The sequence below is a fragment of the Myotis yumanensis genome, unplaced genomic scaffold (genome assembly GCF_028538775.1).
Source record: "Myotis yumanensis isolate MYYU_CA2020_CCGP unplaced genomic scaffold, mMyoYum1.0.hap1 SCAF_14, whole genome shotgun sequence".
NCBI lineage: Eukaryota > Metazoa > Chordata > Mammalia > Chiroptera > Vespertilionidae > Myotis > Myotis yumanensis.
In genome coordinates, this window is record NW_027223765.1 from 953380 (window position 1) to 973719 (window position 20340).

General features: G+C 55.5%; 2 protein-coding genes and 1 non-coding gene across 3 annotated transcripts; all 3 read right to left on the minus strand.

Moving 5' to 3' along the window:
* Positions 1-609: 609 nt before the first annotated feature.
* Positions 610-8497, minus strand: NME6 (NME/NM23 nucleoside diphosphate kinase 6). Its single transcript, XM_070391207.1, has 6 exons — positions 8338-8497; positions 6562-6658; positions 4901-5003; positions 4189-4228; positions 3454-3614; positions 610-2983 (listed from the first exon to the last, which is right to left on the minus strand). Exons 2-6 carry the CDS (start codon positions 6649-6651, stop codon positions 2799-2801), a joined length of 579 nt encoding a protein of 192 aa, XP_070247308.1. The 5' UTR covers positions 6652-6658; positions 8338-8497; the 3' UTR covers positions 610-2798.
* A 7095-nt stretch (positions 8498-15592) lies between these two features.
* Positions 15593-20116, minus strand: SPINK8 (serine peptidase inhibitor Kazal type 8 (putative)). The gene is made up of 5 exons (XM_070391433.1): positions 20050-20116; positions 18749-18795; positions 17555-17676; positions 15961-16003; positions 15593-15616 (listed from the first exon to the last, which is right to left on the minus strand). Exons 1-5 carry the CDS (start codon positions 20114-20116, stop codon positions 15593-15595), a joined length of 303 nt encoding a protein of 100 aa, XP_070247534.1.
* Positions 19127-19228, minus strand: LOC138992838 (U6 spliceosomal RNA). Its single transcript, XR_011468166.1, has one exon. It is a non-coding gene; the product is annotated as a U6 spliceosomal RNA (small nuclear RNA).
* Positions 20117-20340: the final 224 nt, after the last annotated feature.

Here is a 20340-nt window from a genome sequence, read left to right on the forward strand (position 1 = left end):
CTGTACATGGCCTCCTGGCCTAGAGAGGCCCTTCTGCTGAGGTTCCTGTTACTCATGTGTGTGTGGGGGGGGGGGGGGGGGGGGGAGGAGAGAAGGGGGATGAAGGAGTGCAGGGGGCACCCCAGAAGCACCCACTAACCTGCGGTGCCCGGTGCTGAGAGGGAAGGGGCTGCGCAGCCCCAGCAGGGGAGCCTCGTAGACCTGCAGGGGCTGGTCTAGGCCCCTAGACTCTAGGGGAAGGGGTTGGAATCCAGAGGTTCTCAACCTGTGGGTCGCAACCCTTTGGGGGTCGAACGACCCTTTCACAGGGGTCGCCTAAGACCATAGGAAAATACATATATGATTACATATTGTTTTTGTGATTCATCACTATGCTTTAATTATGTTCACTTTGTAACAATGAAATTGGGGTTCACCACAACATGAGCAACTGTATTAAAGGGTCGGGGCATTAGGAAGGTTGAGAACCACTGGTCTAGAGGTAAAGGATGGAGCTGAGAATCCATTGTAGAGAGCAACCCAAGGACTGTGTGCCTGCACATGGGCAGAACCAGTGGACACAGACCGCAGGGGCTGGGACAGGTCGATGGGGGAAGGAGACACACGGAACACTTTCAACAATAAAGGATTTATTTAAAAAAAAATCAAGCCCTGGCTGGATTGGCTCAGTGGCTAGAGCAGTGATGGCGAGCCTATGACATGCATGTCAGAGGTGACACAAAAACTCATATTTTTGGTTGATTTTTCTTTGTTAAATGGCATTTAAATATATAAAATAAATATCAAAAATATGTCTTTGTTTTACTATGGTTGCAGATATAAAAAAAATTCTATATGTGACACGGCACCAGAGTGAAGTTAGGGTTTTTCAAAATGCTGACACACCGAGCTCAAAAGGTTCGCCATCACTGGGCTAGAGAGTCAGCCTGTGGACTGAGGGGGCCCAGATTCAACTCCAGTCAAGGGCACAGGCCCAGGTTGTAGGGGGCGTGCAGGAGAAGCTGATCAATGATTCTCATCACTGATGTTTCTCTCCCTCTCCCGTCCTCTCTGAAATCAATAAAAATATTAAAAAATAAAATAACTCTTCCTAAAATAAAAAAGAATCCATTATAGCCTCGGATCTAGTTCAGGGAGAATGAGTTTTCCCCCAATAATGTGCTTATGTTGAGTCTTTTTTTTTGCTTTTTAACTCTCACCCGAGGATATTTTTCCATTGATTTTTTTCTTCTCTCTCTCTCTATTATTTTTATTTTTTATTTATTTTTCCCCATTGATTTTTAAAAATATATTTTATTGATTTTTTACAGAGAAGAAGGGAGAGGGGAAGGAGAGGGATAGAGAGTTAGAAACATCGATGAGAGAAACAGCAATCAGCTACCTCCCGCATGCCCCCCACCGGGGATGTGCCCGCAACCAAGGCACATGCCCCCGACCGGAACCGAACCCGGGACCCTTCAGTCCGCAGGCCGACGCTCTATCCACTGAGCCAAACTGGTCAGGGCCCCATTGATTTTTAAAGTGAGTGGAAGAGAGAGGGAAAGACAGAAACATCGATGTCAAAAAAAAAACATCGATTGGCTGCCTCCTGCACGCCCCCTACTGGGGATTGAGCCTGCACCCCAGGCATGTGCCCTTGATTAGACTTGAACCTGGGACCCTTCAGTCTCAGGGCCACCAGTTAGGGCTATTTCTTCATCTCCTTTGTTGGCTTGTGCAACATTTGGTCTCACAAATTCCATATAAATTCAAGCTCCTCACTATGATCACTACTGTAGATCGTCATGGTATGGCCCCCAATATCCCTCCCAGTACCCCTCCCTTATGCAGGCCCTTCCCAAATGGACTCTGTCTGGTCATGTGACTTGCTTTGGCCAATGGGATGTTAGCAGACATGACAGGAGCAGGACCTTGGAAAGCTTGTGACTGGGGGCTGGCCCCTGGGGACCCTACGACCACATGCTGTGCAGCTCCAGGTGAAAGCCCGCGAGGGACCCACCCGCTGAGAGCAGCCACGAGTGAGTCCAGGTGAGACCAGTGGATTCCCCGCCAACCGACAGACACATAAGAACAAACCATCCCTCTCTCACTCTTTATAAAATATATTTGCACTGATTTCAGAAAGGAAAGGAGAGGGAGAGATAGAAACATCAATAATGAGAAAATCATGGATCGGCTGCCTCCTGCACGCTCCCCACTGGGGATCCAGCCGGCAACCGCGCCTGTGTCCCTGACCAGGACTGAACCCAGGACCCTTCAGTCTGCTGGCCGGTGCTCTATCCACTGAGCCACACCGGCCGGGGCGAGATCATTCTCTTCAGCAACTACATTTTGAGTTGATTCATCAGGCAGCGTCGCCTGTGTTCACATAAAGGCCCCCCCCCCACCAGGGCGCAGGCCAGGCCGGGTGCCCAGCCGGGACGGGAGCCCACTCACCCACAACGTGAGCCGCACTGTGTGTGGGCCCCCGGGGCACCGGAGGGGAGGGGCCTCAGGACAGGCTCAGTGACTTCACCAGGACCAGCAGGCCCTGAGCGGCCGGCCGGTTGGACAGGGACTCGCACTGAGGGAGGGCCAGGTGCTGCTCAGTCACCGTCAATCAGGCAGCTCCTCCTCGAAAAGGCGTGAACAGTTTCAGGACAAAGAGGAGCCCTCCTTCCTCCGAACCCCCAGGACCAGCCCAGCGAACAGGCAGATGAGAGAGAGGCTCGAGGCGGCGGCAGTGAGGAGCCAGGCTCTCAGGCGGGGCGGTGCCGGGCCACCAGGGCGCCATGAGCCCCAGCCTCCCCATCCAGCCTTCAGACCCACAGGCCGGGGTCAGGCCGGTCCTGGCCGCCTGTGCCCGCTGCGCAGTGGACACCCCCCTCCGGACTGTAGCGCACAGAGCCCCGGCGCCACTGCGGCTCCTCCTCCTGGTACCAGCGCTGCTCGCTAAAGTCGGGGAAGAAGGCTGCGATCTCTCTGCTGGCGGAGGCCACGGAGTCTGCAGGGGAGGGAGAGAGAGAGGAGAAGGGGAGAGAGAAGAGAGAGGGGAGAGAGGGGGGGAGAGAGAGAAGAGAGAGAGAGAAGAGAGAGGGGGAGAGAGAAGAGGGAGAGAGAGAAGAGAGAGGGGGAGAGAGAGAAGAGAGAGGGGGAGAGAGAAGAGGGAGAGAGAAGAGAGAGGGGGAGAGAGAGAAGAGAGAGGGGGAGAGAGAGGAGAGGGGAGAGAGAGAGAAGAAAGAGGGGAGAGAGAGGGGAGAGAGAGAGAAGGGGTCTGTCAGGGAGGGCAGAGTGCAGGCAGGAGGCGGGCACAGTCAGGTTCAGAAACCGAGCCTCTTCTGCTCTCAGTCCTGAGGCCACCAAGGGCCAGAAATGCAGGAGGGAAAAGCTCACTGCCCGTCCCCGCTCCCCCCGCCCACCCCCCCCCCCCCACCCCGGCTCCCGTGTGTGGCTGCGGGCCTGGGGCAGACCTACCGGAGCCATGGGTGGTGTTGCGGGTGTCAGTGAGGCCAAAACTCCCTCGGATGGAGTCGGGGGCCACGTGGCGGGCGCGGAACACCCTGGTGGGCCCCATCAGCGTCCTCCAGAGCTGGATGGCGTCCGGGTGGGCGAGGATGTAGGCTTGGATGGGCCCGCTGTGGACCAAGGGGCACATGTCAGGAACCTGGCCGCCCGGTCTCGGGTGGCACCCTCGAACATGTCACAAAGGCGCCCTGTAGCCCGGCTGGCGTGGCTCAGGGGTGGAACATCGACCTGTGACCCAGGAGGTCAGGGTTCCATTCCCGGTCAGGGCACAGGCCGGGGTCGAGGGTATGATCCCCAGTGGATGCAGGAGGCAGCCGATCAATGACTGTCTCATCACTGATGTTCCCCCACCCCCCTGCCCTTCCCTTCTGAAATCAATAAAAATACATTTTTAAAAAAGGTGCCCTGTACGTCCTGAGCGTCGTGCCATTCTAGCTGGTGTCGGTGCCCAAGAAAGCCAGGGAGGTCAGCCGTTGCTGGGCAGCATTCAGCAATACGTGCCACGGCCGCTGGCCAGTCACCAGCATGGGACAGGCACCAGGGCAGGTGGCTCAGTCCGAGCCCGAGTTCCTGTTTCTGGCCACTCATTACAGCTTTAAAGAGTGGCCAGTAACGTTGATGCATCTGTTTAGGGGCAGGGGGTCTGTCTCGGGGTAACGATGCGGGAACCAGGGCTGGACGTACCTGGCCATGAACTCCACCAGCCGCTGGTAGAAGAAGCGCCCTGCAGAGAGAGCGCCGGCGTCGGGACACGTGCCAGGAGCCTTCTGCACGTGTCCTCCCGGCTCGGAAGGATAGAAACCGTTTCAGAACAAAGAACAGGGCCGCGTAGTCTGGCACACCTGGGTCTGGCACACCTCTTACAACCTGTGCCATTTTGGGGGAGCCATCAGCGCCCCAGCTCAGTTCCCTGGTCTGTACACTGAGGACACAGCAACACCTACTCGAGGGCTGCTGGGAGAATGACATGAAATCATGAGCACTAGGCCCTAGAGGACTGGCCCAGTGGGCAGAGCGTCGGGCCCAGACTGGAGGGTCCCGGGTTCAATTCCGATCAAGGGCACGTACCTGGGTCGCAGGCTCCGACCCCAGCCCTGGTCAGGGCGTGTGCGGGAGGCAACCAATTGATGTCTCTCTCTCTCTGCCCCTGCCCTTTCCTTCCCTCGCTCCCAAAATCCATGGGAAATATCCTCGGGTGAGGATTAACAACAAAGAAACAGCGTAGGACGAAGTCTGACGGAGTGACATCATCGAGACATCAAACCAAGCTCCCGGCAGGGACTGAACAGAACCTTCCGAGAAAAGGGGAGCCTCACGGTGGGTAGCGACCGCGTCCAGGTAAAGCCCCCGGGGGCCCCCGGGAGGGAGCAGCCCCGGCGGCGGGTGCGGGTCCTACCTTCGTGCTCCCGGTAAAACCTCCGGCAGTCGTCCCTCCTCCACACGAGCTCTCTCCTCCGCACAATGAGGAGCCTGTTGCGCAGAATCTGCTGATGGACAGCCTGGCAAGCACCCGAAGACAGTCAGTCACAGGGCGGGGGAGGACCAGAGCCGGGCTGACCCGCAGAAGACGGACCCTGGAGCCCGGGACCGAGGGGCTGCCAAGGGCGGGTCGGGAGAGAAGAAGGTGGGGGAGGGGAGGACCTTCGGTCACATGACCAGCAGGTGAGCCAGGGGTGCAGGGGCAGAAAGTGCTGGCTGCCCCTCTGCTCCTACGGCCCCTGGAGCACGAGCCCACAGGACCCCCCACCGGGCCCTCCTCACAGCCTCTCCCTGGCGGTCCTCCCTCTCTCCACCATCACACCGGACGCATCAGACACGCCACCCTGGGCATTAGCTTTTGAGTGGTTCCCACTCTCACTCCCGGAATGAGGAGCAACCACTTTGGTCCGATGCTCAAGGCTGCACTTCCTGGCCCTCCACCACCTCCGATGCCCTCAGCCCGCCCGCCCAGCCCGCCCGCGGCCTCACCCAGGGCTCCTGCCTGGCTCCCCCTCTGCGGACCGCTGGCCCTCCACCTGGGCACTAGCGGGAGCCGTCCTTCCTTAGAGGCCGGGCCTGGTCCCAACACCTGCAGACCCCCTGCTGGCGCTCACCCAGCGCTGCCAGCAACGACGCAATAACTGGAGGCTGGATGCGGGCACGAGCCTCCCCCAAACCTCCAGGACTGCGGACGCCGTGCTAAACGCGTCTGTCACATGACGGGACCAGGGGGCTCTGGGGTGGGATGCAGGGCGCTATCAGCTGACTGTGCTTTAATCCAGAGGAGCCTCACGCATCGCGTGATGAATCGGACCTTTAAAAGCAGAGCTGTGCCTGCCGGGAGCTGGAGGAGGAGCCGGAGAGAGCAGAAGCCTCCCCTGCCCAGTGCTGACCTGAAGATGGAGCGGCCGCGGGTCCTGCCTAGAAGCAAGGACATGGAGCCCTGGCCGGCTGGGCTCAGTGCAGAGAGCATCGGCCTGCGGACTGAAGGGTCCGGGTTCGATCTCCGGTCAGGGCACAGGCCTGGGTTGCAGGCTCAATCCCCAATAGGGGGCGTGCAGGAGGCAGCCGATCCATGATTCTCTCTCATCATTGATGGTTTTCTCTCTCTGAAATCCATCAAAATATTATTTCAAAAAGAAGAAAAGCAAGGACATGGCGGTCTCAGTCCTGCAACCACAGGAGCCCCAATAAGCCTGGGAGTGGGTTCTGCCCCGACGCCCAGGTAAGGGCCCAGTCAGCTTCCGCCTTGACTGTGGCCTGTGAGACGAAGAACCCAGCGGAGCCTCCTGTCCCTCCCCTTCTAGGACCGTGAAAGACGAAGGAGGTACCGCTTTGAGCTGCCACATCCATGGCAACTGCTGTGCAGCCACAGAGAACTAACAGCCATGCGCTGTCCTGAGGGGGGGCCCCTGTGTGACTGTGCTGGCGTGTCTTCTGTTTTACATCTGCCCCCGAGCCCGGCTCTGCCTCCGCGGACCCTGGCACAGGTCGGCGCTGTCGGCGCTCACAAGCGGCCGCTCGCACCTGGAACTGAGCGACCCCCGTGCACACCGCGAGGCGTAGATCCGTTCTTACCTCCAGAATCAGCGGGTGAGCGACGGCATCGGGCTTGATGAGGGCCAGGGTGAGCTGCAGAGCCGGAGGGCTTCGCAGCATCGCCGTCATCTCGCTCCTGCGGCCAGAGCTGGGTCAGGGCCCCATCGGAGCCGCACGCCCCACCCTTCCTACTCCGGGCCGCGCAGCTCTGCCAGCGAAGCAGGGCTCCCCCTCCTCACACTCACACAGCACATGACAGTTCCATAGGAAGGCCGCACACATGGCTACTGTACACATGTCTACGCTGTTGTACAGGGTGTCCCAAAATTCACGCAAGATCTGAATTTTGCGTAAACATTAACAACAACAAAAAATAAAAGCCTAATTTTACTTGGTTTATTGAATCAGATTCTAATATCTGTTGCCCTTTGATTTCAATCCCTTCAACTTGATAAGCATCACCAAGTACCAATGATGGCCCAGGAGCAGGGACAAGGAAGACCCATGAAGGCTTTGCGTCTGTGCCAGCAAAGCCGTGGAGGCCATTCACCCGATGAGCTATTCCATACATAACCCTAGACTGTCTCCTTTATGAATCAATAAAAAATTTACAATTTTTAATTATAAGCCTGTGTTTTCTATCAAAAGTACTTCTTGCATGAATTTTGGGACACCCTATATTTCATGGCCCCTTTGTGCTCATGGGGTTGGGGGGGGCATGATCTGGTTTGTGCCCCTGTGAGCCTAGGAGGGAGCTACCTATTCAAACGAAATTCGGGTTTAAACACTTCCTGCCCTTCCTACCTGTCCTGTGTTTCACAGCACAGTGTTCACAATGCCTACGACTCAACAGCCAGGCCCAGGCCGCGGGGCAGAACAAGGATTTCCACCCCAAAGGCCCCCTGTCTCAGTCTGCCCGCCCCTCAACTCTAGGGCCGGCGGAAGGATGGGCAGGAATCGGGGTGTCGGCTGGATGCACGCGGTCTCCTACCCACTCGGCCAGGTCGGCCAGGCCGTCCTGCCCACTTCACACCCTCGGCTGGGGCGGCCGTGCAACTCCACGCCGGGCCTGGCTGCAGCCATGTGCATGTAAGGCAGCTCGGAGAGCCCGAGGCGCCGACCAGTTTCCGTTGTTGGGTTTTTTTTTTACTTTCTTGCTGGATCAGGTCCATTGACCGCGGGAACCTGCATGGTCTTGGTTTGTTCCTACTTGCACGTCTGGTGCCTGACACGCTGGGGGAGCCAACAATTGTGGGAGCGACATGGAGGACAGAGCGTTCGGTGGGCCAGTGTCTGCACTCGGAGGCTGAGGGCTCCTCCGGCTGTGAAGCTCCTTCTCCGCGAGAAGCCGGCCATCACCTCCAGGACCCAGGACCCAGGACCCAGGACCCAGGACCCAGGACCCAGGACCCAGGACCCAGGACCCGGTCTCCAAAGGGCCCCTGGCGGGACCCCTGCAGGTGCCGCCGAGTCGAGGCGGCTCCGCGAACCACGGGCGGTCGGGCCAGCACCCCCTCCTCCGAGCCCCGAGCAGCCTGACCTCCGCGCGGCCCCCCCAGCCACCGAGCTCAGCGTCTGACCGGGACGGGGTCGGCCACGCCCGCGCCGACACCCGGGGGTGAGCAGCCGCGCAGGCAGCATCTCCCCGTTACCGAGGGGCGCCACCGGCCACCGCCCTCCCTGCCCCCGTCCTCCGGCCACTGCACCGGGGGCTGCACCTCGGACCCGACACCCGCCTCCCTCTCCCACCGTCACCGACGCCGAGCCCCGCCCCCAAGCCCCCAGCCTGCAGCCGCGGGACCCCTGCCCCCGTACCCGGGGACTAAGTCCGCCCAGATTCCGGGCTGTTCGGAGCCCCAGTCCAGCTGGAGTTCGGGTCCGATCCACCTAGTCCTCCGGCGCGTCACGTGGCCACCAGGCGCCGGGCTAGGCGGCCCTGCGGGGTCCTTCAGGCGCGCGGCGGGCAGCCCCCCGGGTCCTCGCCGTGGGCGGAGCCGGAAGCGGGGGGCGGGGCTGAGCGCTGGGCGGCGGCGCGCCGTGGGTTCGCCAGGGCTCCCGGCGGGCACCGCGGCCAGTGGGCGGGGGACTGCGACGGCCGCTCTCCGCGCTCGTCCTCGGGGAGGAGCCGCCTGGGACGGGAGCCGCCCTCCGAGCGCAGCCCGGGCGCCCCCTCGCGGCGGGGAGGGTGAGCGGGGCGGGGAGGGTGAGCGGAACCGGGGAGGGTGAGCCGGGCGGGGCGCGGGGCGCGGGGCGGGCGGCGGCCTGGCGGGGGCCCTGCCCCCTGCGCCTCCGGGGCCGCCCGCGCGCCCCTGGCCCGACCCTCGTATCCGAACCTCCGTGGTTCGGTTCAAGGTTCTGGAACCAGAGCCCGTTGCGCCGAAAGCCGTGCCACTCGCCGCCGTGGATGCAGCTTGACAGGGACCAAAGCCTCTTTAAAAGATGGCTGTTCGCCAAGAAAAGGGCCGCCAGCACGGTTCCGCTGAGCCCTTTACTGGACGGGCAGGTGGAGCGGTGCGACCCTGGCTGTTGGGGTGCTCGGGGCCAGCACCCTGGGCGGTGCACCCGAAGAGGCGGCCGTTGTGCCCCGTGCCCGTCGGGGGTTCTGCAGCTCCCGGCTTCTTCATGGCGAGTCAGGAGTTTTCCTGCACAAGAAGGGTCTGCTCCGAGAAGCCCGCCTCGGGGAGAGGAGGAGGAGGACCCCCACCCGGCGCTGCGCCGTCCTGCGCCGGAGGGACGTGCGGGCTCCTGGAGGCGCCGCCGGGGGCCGGGGGCGGGGCGGGGGGCCGGGGGCGGGGGGACAGCGGGGGGGGGGGCGGGGGGGGGCAGGGGGGGCGGTCACAACCTAAATGATAGTCCGGGGCTGGCTCTGCGCGCTTTAAATGCCCTTGGAGCTTTGACAGTGTGTGAGTCTTGAGGAAAAGGTTGGTTTCCAGATACTCGATAGTTTTTGTTTCTGTTTTGAGTGATGTACTGTTTCTCATTTATTTTCCCACTAGAGGCCCTGTGCTCGAATTCGTGCACCAGTGGGGTCCGGCGGCCCAGCCTGTGGGGATCCGCGGAATCCGGCTCCCCAACATCCCCAGGGGCCCCGGACTGGAGAGGGCGGTTCTCGGGTGCTGCACCCTGGAATCGGGCTCCCTCCTGTCTGGTTCCTGGTGCGTCACCCGAGAACCCCCGCTGCCAAGTGACAGCAGCTCAGCAGCTCCTGCGGTGAGCATCTGCCCCCTGGGGGTCAGTGCGTGTCATAGCCCCTGGCCAGTTGGCCGGTTGCTTTGGCTTTTATGTATATAGATTGGGTGTTACTGCTGTAAAGAAAAGCTATTGAGCCCGGCCGGCCTGAACCAGGAGGTCACGGTTCGACTCCCGGTCAGGGCACGTGACCGGTTGCGGGCTCGATCCCCAGTGTGGGGCGTGCAGGAGGCAGCTGATCCATGATTCTCTCTCATCATGGATGTTTCTCTCTCCCTCTCCCTCCTCTCTCTGAAGTCAGTAAAAATATATATATTTTTTTTTAAAAATTAAAACAGCATTGTTGGTGTTGTGCCCAGATTACAAGATTCCCAAGAAACCACATCAGGGAGCCAATTCGATGTAAAAGCATAAGAATCTGTATTCAAGTTAACTTGAGCTCTCTATCCACCAGACCCACCGACACATCGGCTAGCCAAGTGGCCAAGAGAGAGAGAACCCCTCCCCGAGACCGGTTATATAGGGGGGGGTTGGAGTAAGGGAGGAGAAAGGACTGTGCTTTGCCGATTGGCCAGGCACAAGTCAATGTCCCGTTCCTGGGTGTGGCTAGCAGAGGACGTAGCCCTTACCCTGGGGGAAGGTGGAGGGCGTAGCCTTCGCCCTTTCATTCCCCCCTTTGTCTTGGAACTTCCGGCTCAATCATGAGACGGACTGCTTTTCCATTCCACCGTTGCTAGAGGCTCATATTGGATATACCTTAACAAATGGTCTGGTGGAGGGGAAAGAAACTATTTTAGCTTTAGCAACTTCTATTGAAATAGGATTTTTCTTCTTAAAATTCCTCCATGGCTATCAAAAAGCCAAATTAAGATTAATTTATCTACTGTCCTGATGTTTGCATAAACACAACAAGAATGGTAACTGACTACCTTTGCTGGAATCTCATGGTTGAATCTTAATGTGCCCCGTAGGGCCAGGAAGCCACGCCACCCAGCTGCCATCAGGCCCGCCTGCAGTATCTGCTGAGTTAGGTGAATTCTTCACCTGTAGCAATTCCACCTGAGCCCACGCTCCAGGTTTTAAGGCCCATCTCAGTAGCCCTCCTACCCGTTGCAGTCCAGAGTGTGTGGGGGTTCCGCAGGAACGTAGAGGCATCCCTACTGCTCCCCTTCTACTCTTACCAACCGCCAGTGATGGTAGGGCATGGGCCTGACGCTCCAGCGCCAGCCATCTTCAGGGCTTCCAAGCAGGATACCAGGCTTTCTTCGTGGCATTTTTACTGGCTTCAAGTCTTTAGAGCTCAGACAGGGCTCTTTAAAACATGATACTCCAGTCAAAGTTTTCCGTTAATAAAACCACTATTAGGAACCGGTCTTATTGAATCTATGCAAAGAAACGTATTGCCATGTTAGCATTGCCAAATTTCGGAGGAATTACATAAGAAGAAAGACATACTGCTCTACTTTAAGATTTTCTGACTTTTCTTGCCAATTCCTTTTAATTGTTGGCATTAAACTTTCTTTCTATGCATAACCATGCCTCAGACCTTCTACTCTAAACAGGCTTTTTTCAGACTACCCCTGACATGGGCATGGTCACAAAGGCCTGCAAGCAGTACACAGGCTGCCAACTGTTAGCTGTCTCTCAACAGAGACCAAAACATGATGGGCACCGTTCCCTGCCCAGGTGGGCACCTGCCCTCTTGGCAGCTAGGCACCCTTTATTTTTTGGGGTTCACCCCATATAGTTTCCTTCCAGGACAGCCAACATACATTCAAACCTGCAAGAGAACTAAAGGTCAATATAACACATCAATATAATGAAACATAATATTGGCATCATGGCCGCTTCAGGCAGCCACATCTTCTGCTACTAAATATGTGATCCTATAAATTGTCCTTGTCTCTTTGGAGCCATGTCCATGAAGATGCAGGCATCATCTAAGTCTATTGTGGGGGCTCCTGGCGACAGGAGTGATCGCGAGTTATGTCACCAGCATCAGGCAGGTGGAGCACGCCATAGCTTGAGCTTCAGTGGGTTGCGTTGATCTCTTTCGACGCTCCATTTGGTGATGAAGTCTTTTTGGACCGTGGATGGGTCCGCTGACCGGACGTGAGTGTAATGGATCCAGGTCGCAACGCCGTCTAGCAGTGGGGGTCGTTAGCACCACAGTGTAGGGACCCTTCCAACGTGGCTCAAGAGTTTCTTGATGAGGCCTTTTGATGTAGACCCAATCTCCTGGTCTGTGTCGATGAGGAGTTGGAATTGGGCTGGTCTCATAGATGGCGCGAAGGCGTGGCCAGATGTCCTCGTGTGCCCTCTGGAGCCCTCTTAAGGCCTGCCAAACATGATTTCATAGGGAGTAAAGCCCAGGGTGTAAGGGGAGTTCCTTACCCGGTAAAGGGCATACGGTAGGAGAGCCACCCAGTCCCCGCCAGTCTCCATGGTTAATTTGGTAAGGGTCTCTTTTAGAGTTCTGTTCATTCTCTCTACCTGACCTGAACTCTGGGGTCTATAAGCACAATGTAACGGCTGTCTGTGTAAACGTTAAGCCGCTTCCCAGCCCCCAGGGTCAGTGCCTTGGTGAGTGCAATGAGTTCTGCTCGCTGAGCTGGTGTCCCAGGGGGCAGAGCCTCCGCCCACACAGTGTTTGTGTTGGCAACCACCGCCGCACCTGCGTACCTGCACCCGTTCCGCACGAAGCTGCTTCTATACCTGCTCCAGGATTCCCGCACAGTCATGTAGTGGGGCATCTAGGTCAGGGTCAGGTAGCAGGGTAGCAGGGTTGAGGGCCGCACTGGGAAGGAACCGCACTCTAGGGGGGTTGAGCAGCAAGCTTTGATAGTGGGTCATGCGAGCATTGTTCATCCATCTATCAGGAGGCTGTTTTAGGATCCCTTCAATGGCATGCGGGGTTGTGATCCAGATCTCCTGCCCCAGGGTCAGTTTGTCAGCATCCTTGACTAAGAGCGCGGTTGCTGCAATGATTCTTAGGCACGGTGGCCAGCCGGCAGCTACAGGATCCAGCTTTTTAGACAAATATGCTACTGGGCGACTCCAGGGGTCTAAAGCCTGGGTTAAAACCCCTTTTGCCACTCCTTTGCGCTCATCTACAAAGAGGCGAAAGGGCTTTGTAATGTCTGGTAGGCCCAGGGCTGGAGTAGCTAAAAGAGCTTTCTTTATCTGATTAATTCCAAAATCCCAACCCAGCACAGAATATCACATAGAAAATCAAAGTTCCCAGTAAACAACAGAGATGCTTATAAACATCAAATAAACATTTACACTTACACCTTTTCAGTGAACAAGTATTTTTACAGCCTTGGGCTCTTGAGCAGATAACAGGAACATCATCCAAGTCCCCTGATGGGGGCCTGACAGGAACAGATGTGGGGGCCTTTCCCACATCCCAGGACAGGATTCTTGATCTATGTCTTATTTAGATAGAAACGGTTTTCATCACAAACAAAAACAAATCCAAAACCAAGAAAATCAAGGCCAGAAGTACCCTCTGATGTTTTAGGGGTACCAAGGAAGGAGAAGTTAGGCAGTGTCCAGCCCTTCTCACAATCCACCACCAGCGACCAGTTCCAGCTTACTGGTCTATTATTCATTTAACATTCCTTTCCTTCCATCATACCAAAGCCATGCTTTCCAGTTAAAACTTTTAGCCTTAATTTTTAGGTGACATGTAAATAATTAACATTCCTCAGATTAACAATACATTCAAATTTAACAACAAGGATACATATTTAAGCAATAAGGATAGATCAATTTACAGAAACCAGTTTTTACCTGAAATAATCGTACTTTAGAAATTAGATTACTGCTATCAGTCCCTCTTAAAGACTTTGACATAACCTTTGATTGTCCTTAGTTTAAGGAAAGCAGGGTTTTTTAGATTTAAGAGATTAGTTTAAAAATAAATCCTCGAAGCAAGCACGCTTGCAGCCCCATAAAACTCCGCCTTAAAGCTCCACCCCTGAGTAAATCAGAGGGCGGGGCCTTTGCTGTTTCAAGATGGCGGCCCCCAGGGGAGCAGCAAACCATGCGGCCACGGCTGCCAAGGCTTGGAGCCCAAAATGGTGGCTGTACCAATAAGCAAAGGCATTTAGTTACCACAATAATACAATTTTTCCCAATTCAATCCGAACATTTCTTTGTCAGGTTCATCTCTGCCATTTTTAAGGCCAAAACAGTCTCGGGTTTTTATTCTGTACTTTCCCTTTACACGTGCACAGAAATCCCACATGCATTTTAAAACTTTTACATTTCTAGCTGGGGCGATCTCCATGGGAAGAGGCCAGCTCGCATCCAGAGCTGCCGCCGCCCCCGGCCTCCCAGGTGTCTGGCCCTCAGGCTCCGCGGGGGACCTTCCCCCGACCCGATGCCCGACTGGGGCCTCGCTGCTCCCGCCTCCCGTGAGCGACGCGCCGGCCCCGCCCCCCCCCATCCCCCCCCACCCCCGCGCTCCACCTGGCTCCACTCATTCACCACAAGCCCGGGCCAACGCCGGCCAACGCAGGCCGCCGCCGCCGCCAGGCTCCGCGAACGAGCTTGTCCGAGCCCGGCCCGAGCCCCCAGGGCCGCCCCCCCCGAAGGCGCGCCGCCACCCATGGCCCCGAGCGCAGGCCCAAGCTGCGGGGCTCGGGCTACCTGGGCTGCCGCCGCCTCTCCCGTCTCATCCCCGGGGCGCGACCCCGCGCACGACTCGGCCTCAGCGCGAGCCACAACCCCGGCAGGACCGGGGCGGGGAAGGGGACCCCATCGCTGCGACGGGCCCCGCGACCCCAACCCTTTCGACCGTTGGCCGCGTGCAGGGCGAGGAAGCTCCCAAATGGGAAAAACCGTGGCCTTGGGGTCTCTCCCAGCACCCGCCACCGACCGGGCCAGAGGCCGAGCCCCCGGGGCCGCTGCCGCAGCCTAGCCGCCTGGGCTCGCGGCGCGGCCGGGCTCCGGGGCAGCCGCGCGCCGGCTTCAGCCTCCGCATCCAGGCGCATCTTTCCTTTCCTGCGGCCCGAGGCACAATGATCCCCTGCCTTTAAACTCACATACTTTCACCAGACATTCATTCAGAGTTTAAATAATCCATCCAATTCCTAACAATTTCCCAATTTCTGAGGGAGCTCTAAAGCCTCCCGCAATCTCCTTGAACTGATCAATCACAATACCCAAAGGAGCAGTCTGAGTCCGTCCCGTCCCATAACATCCGTCCACTAAGTCCACAGTAAACAAAAACACAGACAGACAAACAGGGCCCCAAAGAACAGCCTTCCACTTCCATGGAAGAGACAGACGATGGCTTACGCCAAACCGGCGGGAACTGCCCACCTCGTCTCAGATTGGGGTTTCTACAGACCTTCCGCCTTTTCGGAAGCAAAATTACACCCCTACAGATACAGATGGAGGATCGAGGCGTCCCCCGACTCCTCCCGCCCTTTGACCCCCTTGTGCGTCCACGGTCAATGTGGGCGATACAGATTTCAGAAGTGAGCTCACACAGAACAGATAAAGCACACAGAACAGACAAACACAATACACAGACACTTACCGCGGCCATGCAGATTCTACGAATTGGGGGAGTCCCTACATGGTCTTGGGAACCCCGGGCGAGCCCCCAAATGTTGTGCCCAGATTACAAGATTCCCAAGAAACCACATCAGGGAGCCAATTCGATGTAAAAGCATAAGAATCTGTATTCAAGTTAACTTGAGCTCTCTATCCACCAGACCCACCGACACATCGGCTAGCCAAGTGGCCAAGAGAGAGAGAACCCCTCCCCGAGACCGGTTATATAGGGGGGGGTTGGAGTAAGGGAGGAGAAAGGACTGTGCTTTGCCGATTGGCCAGGCACACGTCGATGTCCTGTTCCTGGGTGTGGCTAGCAGAGGACGTAGCCCTTACCCTGGGGGAAGGTGGAGGGCGTAGCCTTCGTCCTTTCAGTTGGTGCGCAAGAAAGTGTCCACACTTCTTAGAGATGTACTCTGAAGGGTGTAGGAGTGAAATAACGTGTCTGAGGTTTGGGTTCATAAACTTCAGGAAAGAAAAAGGAAACGAGGAAGGAGATGTGCGAACACTTGCACTTTGTAGAATCCACATGGCAGGCATCTGAGTTTATTACGTTACTGCCTCTCACTACGTATGCTTGAGACTTTTCATAACAAAATATTTAAAATTCTCTACTACGGTGAGCCCTTAACTACATTTGGTTTACTCCTAAAAATTAAAAGTAAAAGCGACTTTACTTACGCAAGGTCCACCATGCAGTTTAGTTATGTTAACCTTTTTGTATCTGAAAGAAATTATATTTTGAAATGATTATTTTTGCTCTATGATATAAGTTATGACTTTTACTTGATAATCTTTAGCTAAGTTTGAGAAGAAAACATTCTGCTAATAGTGAATTCTTATTTTAATAAGTATTTTAAAATATCTATTACATAGATATTTGTCAAAGAGAGAACATATAAAATATACTCAGCCTTAAGTCAAATATAGAAAATTCAAAGTAATCTTGAATATTTAATAAAACTATTAGAGAGAGAATGTACATTAAAGTATGCATTTGATGAAAGTTAAGCTGTTACTAGTGACCTTAAAGAAATAATATCTATAAGGGGATACTATGAAGAATTGCTCGTCAATAAATTAGATGCCCTAGATGTAATAGACAAATTCCTAGACACACACAAGTTATCTAATTGGACTCAAGAGGAAACAGAAAATCAACAGACCTATGTCAGGGAAAGAGATCGAATCAATAAAAACTCAGACTAATAATAAAAGTTCAGAATCCGCCAAAACCGGTTTGGCTCAGTGGATAGAGTGTCGGCCTTCGGACTGAAAGGTCCCGGGTTCGATTCCGGTCAAGGGCATGTACCTGGGTTGCGGGCGCATCCCCAGTGGGAGATGTGCAGGAGGCAGCTGATCGATGTTTCTCACTCATCGATGTTTCTAACTCTCTATCTCTCTCCCTTCCTCTCTGTAAAAAATCAATAAAATATATTTTTAAAAAAAGTTCAGAATCCAAAGTTTTCATTAGTAAATTCTAACAGGCATTTTAAGAGGATTTAATACCAATCCTTCTCAAACTTACAAATGATAGAGGAATAAAACTCCCTAATCATTTTATGAAGCCAGAATTACTGTGATAACAAAGACATCATAAAAAGGGGGAACTACAGGCAAATATCCCTCATGAATATGATGCAAAAATTCTCAACTAAATACTAATAAATTGAAGCCAACTGAATATTAAAAGATTATACATTCTGAACAAGTGGTTATTTATCCATGAGTGCACTGTGACTCAGCCTAAAGTTATCAGCCAATGTAATAACATATTAAACAAAGGGGGGAAATATGTTTTTCTCTCTTAAAAAAATTTTTTTAAATTGATTTCAGAGAGGAAGGGAGAGGGAGAGACAGATGGAAACATCAATGATGAGAGTGAATCATTGATCAGCTGCCTCCTGCACACCCCCTACTGGGGATTGAGCCACAACCCGGACATGTGCCCTGACCAGGCATCTGAACCATGACCTCCTGGTTCATAGGTCGATGCTCAATCACTGAGCCACACCGGCCAGGTTGATTTTCTCAATCGATCCTTGTCCAGGCCAGACACAGCACCCTCACCTCCAGGGGTTCTGGTTCTGCATGGTGTGAAGGGGAGCACTTTGGGGAGCACAGGGAAGAATGGAAGAAATGGGGGAGCAAGTTGTGGAGGAGACTGGAGGGAAGATGGAAGGAGGAGGAAGCCCTCGTGGAGGTCCCGCCTGTCGTAGCCGCCTTAGTCTCCTGCCCTGAGAGGAGGGAGGAGGGAGGAGGGAGGGAGACTTACAGGATGGTGAAGCAGAGGTGACATTCCCCGTTGTAGGTGATCTGGTCGCTGCCACAGACGGGCTCGCTTGGCCTGGTGTAGGAGACGAACCAGCACTGGTTGATATTGTTGATGCAAGCGACCTGGAGGAGAGAGCCAGACACTTGTGGGTGCCTGCACCCAGGTCCTCCGACTGTTCTCACTGCCACTGGGGGAAGGAGTCAGCCCCCTGGTGCTGTTAGTGATGGGGCGGGGTCGTAATCTGATGGATAGAATAATCCTATTATTTTAAAATCTTAGAACACATATATGTACTTATATGAATAGGGGATTCAGTTTCTTATACGTGAATAGGGGGTTAAGTTTTTCTTAAGTTTCCTTTCCAAGGCCTGTGCCAAGCGATGGAGGTGACTCAGCTGTGACCCCAGCAAGTAGAACTGATAAGCTCGGTCAGTCCGACCCACCAGGAATCAAAACATCATCTCATCGCCTGGTGACTGAGGACAGTAGCTGCCGGCTGCGCGCCTCCAGGCCTGCATGCAGCTGCATTCCGTCCCCAGCCTCACCCGCCCCTTCCCCTACAGTCCTGTCCCTGCACCGGCTGGGAGATGGGATCTGAACGCCTGCCAGCGCCTGCCTTCTTGGTTGGCAGGCCTTCTCAGTACACGCCTTCTAGGATGCAACCGGCCTTCGTCAGGGGACACGTGACGGCAGCCCGAGCCCCCCCGACCCCCTCCCCGGGGGCTTCCCGGTCACATTAGGTTAGGGAAGGGAAAGTGTCCCTCAAGGCTGGACTTTCCTAAGGAGCGTTGAGTGGCTCGTGTGTGGGAGCCACAGACAGCAGTGGCTCAAACGCGGCAGGCGCAGTGGCCTGGGATGTGGCCGGAAAGGGGCAGAGGGACTGCATGCGGGGCCTTCGCACGTCCCAGCCGAACGTCCCCCGTGCGACACACAGGCCGGGGTTTCAGCATGACCTCCTCGCCCATCGAATGATGCAGATGCTGCCTTGTAGCCCAGAGCGTCGTGTGAAGCGGCTGGGCTGAGGACTGGGAAGAGGACTCAGGGACATGGAAAACGCGCCGCCCATAGGCGACGACTCAGCTTTTATGGGAGCGTGGTTCCCACGCCAGCCCCCTCCGGCCCCAACTCCCAGCAGACAGCTGGGGGCACGGCCCCTCCCATTGCTGGTCCCCGGAGGCCAGGAGGCAGGCTCACCTTTGTCTCTTGGACGCTCGCCCCTTGGCCGGTGGGAACAAGGAAGTCTGGAAGACAAAACAGCTTCAGAAAGTCCCGCTGGGCCTCGGCCTCCGCCCAGGGAAGAGCGCGGGGAGGACCTGGCTGGCCGCCAGGCCTTTGATCCCTCCGATGAGGCTGCCTTTGCCCTGAGGCCCGGTGCCCGGTGCCCGGTGCCAGAGGGTGGAGAACGGGGAGCGCCCGCCTTCGCCGCATGCATGTGAGAGGAGACCTCCCGTATACTTGGATCTCGTTCTTAAAATTTTAGTCAAATGATTTCTACCTTTTGGACTGGGTTGTGGAATCCATCACATGAAGTTTTATGATGTAGTTAGATTTGATCTGGAATTTTACTTTTTTTTAAATATGGAGCTTCTCGGATTTGCATGTCATCCTTGCGCAGGGGCCGTGCTAATCTCTGTATCGCTCCAGCTTTAGTATCTGTGCTGCCGAAGCGAGCACTGGCACTTTACTTTTTGTTTTCCATGTGTCTCATCTCTTTTTGCTTCCCTGTTCCTCTTTGCTGCATTAAGTGAATATAATCGAGTGTAACATTGTAATTCCCATAATTTTTCACTATTTTTCAGAATATATGTATTTTTTAAAAATACTTTTTTATTGATTTCAGAGAGAAGGAAGAGGGAGAGAGAGATAGAAACATCAATGATGAGAGAGAATCATTGATTGGCTGCCTCCCGCACGCCCCCCACCGGGGATCAAGCCCGAAACCCGGGCATGTGCCCTTGACTGGAATCAAACCCGGACCCTTCAGTCCCCAGGCTGACGTTGTATCCACTGAGCCAAACTGGCCAGGGCTAATGTGTTTTTTTTAATTGATTTGAGAGAGAGAGAGAGAGAGGAAGGGAGAGGGAAAGGGCAACATCGGCTGCCTCCTGCACGCCCCCTACTGGGGATCAAGCCTGCAACCCGGGCCTGTGCCCTGATGGGAAATGGAACCAGCGACCTCTGGGTGATGGGACAGCGCTCGAGGCACTGAGCACACTGGCCAGGCCTGGAGAGCTGCAGTGGCCGCATCAGTCCTTGCCATCTGTATCTAACTACCGGAACGTGCCTCAGATGGACACTCCGTTCCAGCGACATTCAGAATGCTGCTCCTGGGCAGCTCTATTTCTCCTTCCTTCCTTTCTTCTGGGGGAGGGGGGCTCGGTCCACATGAGGAATTGGGAGTAAATAAGACCATAGGGCATGTCCACGTCTCCCTCTCATCTCCCCACGACCCGTGGACTGCAGGCCTGTGGGCAGAGCAAGGACAGGTGACTCACCCACCGCCAAGGCAGCCGGCGTGGAGACGGCCAGGAGGAGGACGGCGCTCAGGACGGCCCGCGGCATGGCGGCAGGAGCTGGGGAGCAGGACACGCCGTGCCAGGGCGGACAGAACGCTCAGTGGTCAGGACTCGGAGCCACGTACCTCGGGGGTTCTGTCCTTCATTCCGCGGAACGCATGGTGTCAGAGGCAATGAACGTGCTTAATTTATTGGCTAAGAATAAACATTAGAGAACAAGGATCTCAACAGGATTTTAGGAGATGCCAGAAAAGGCCGTCCTAAAGAGGA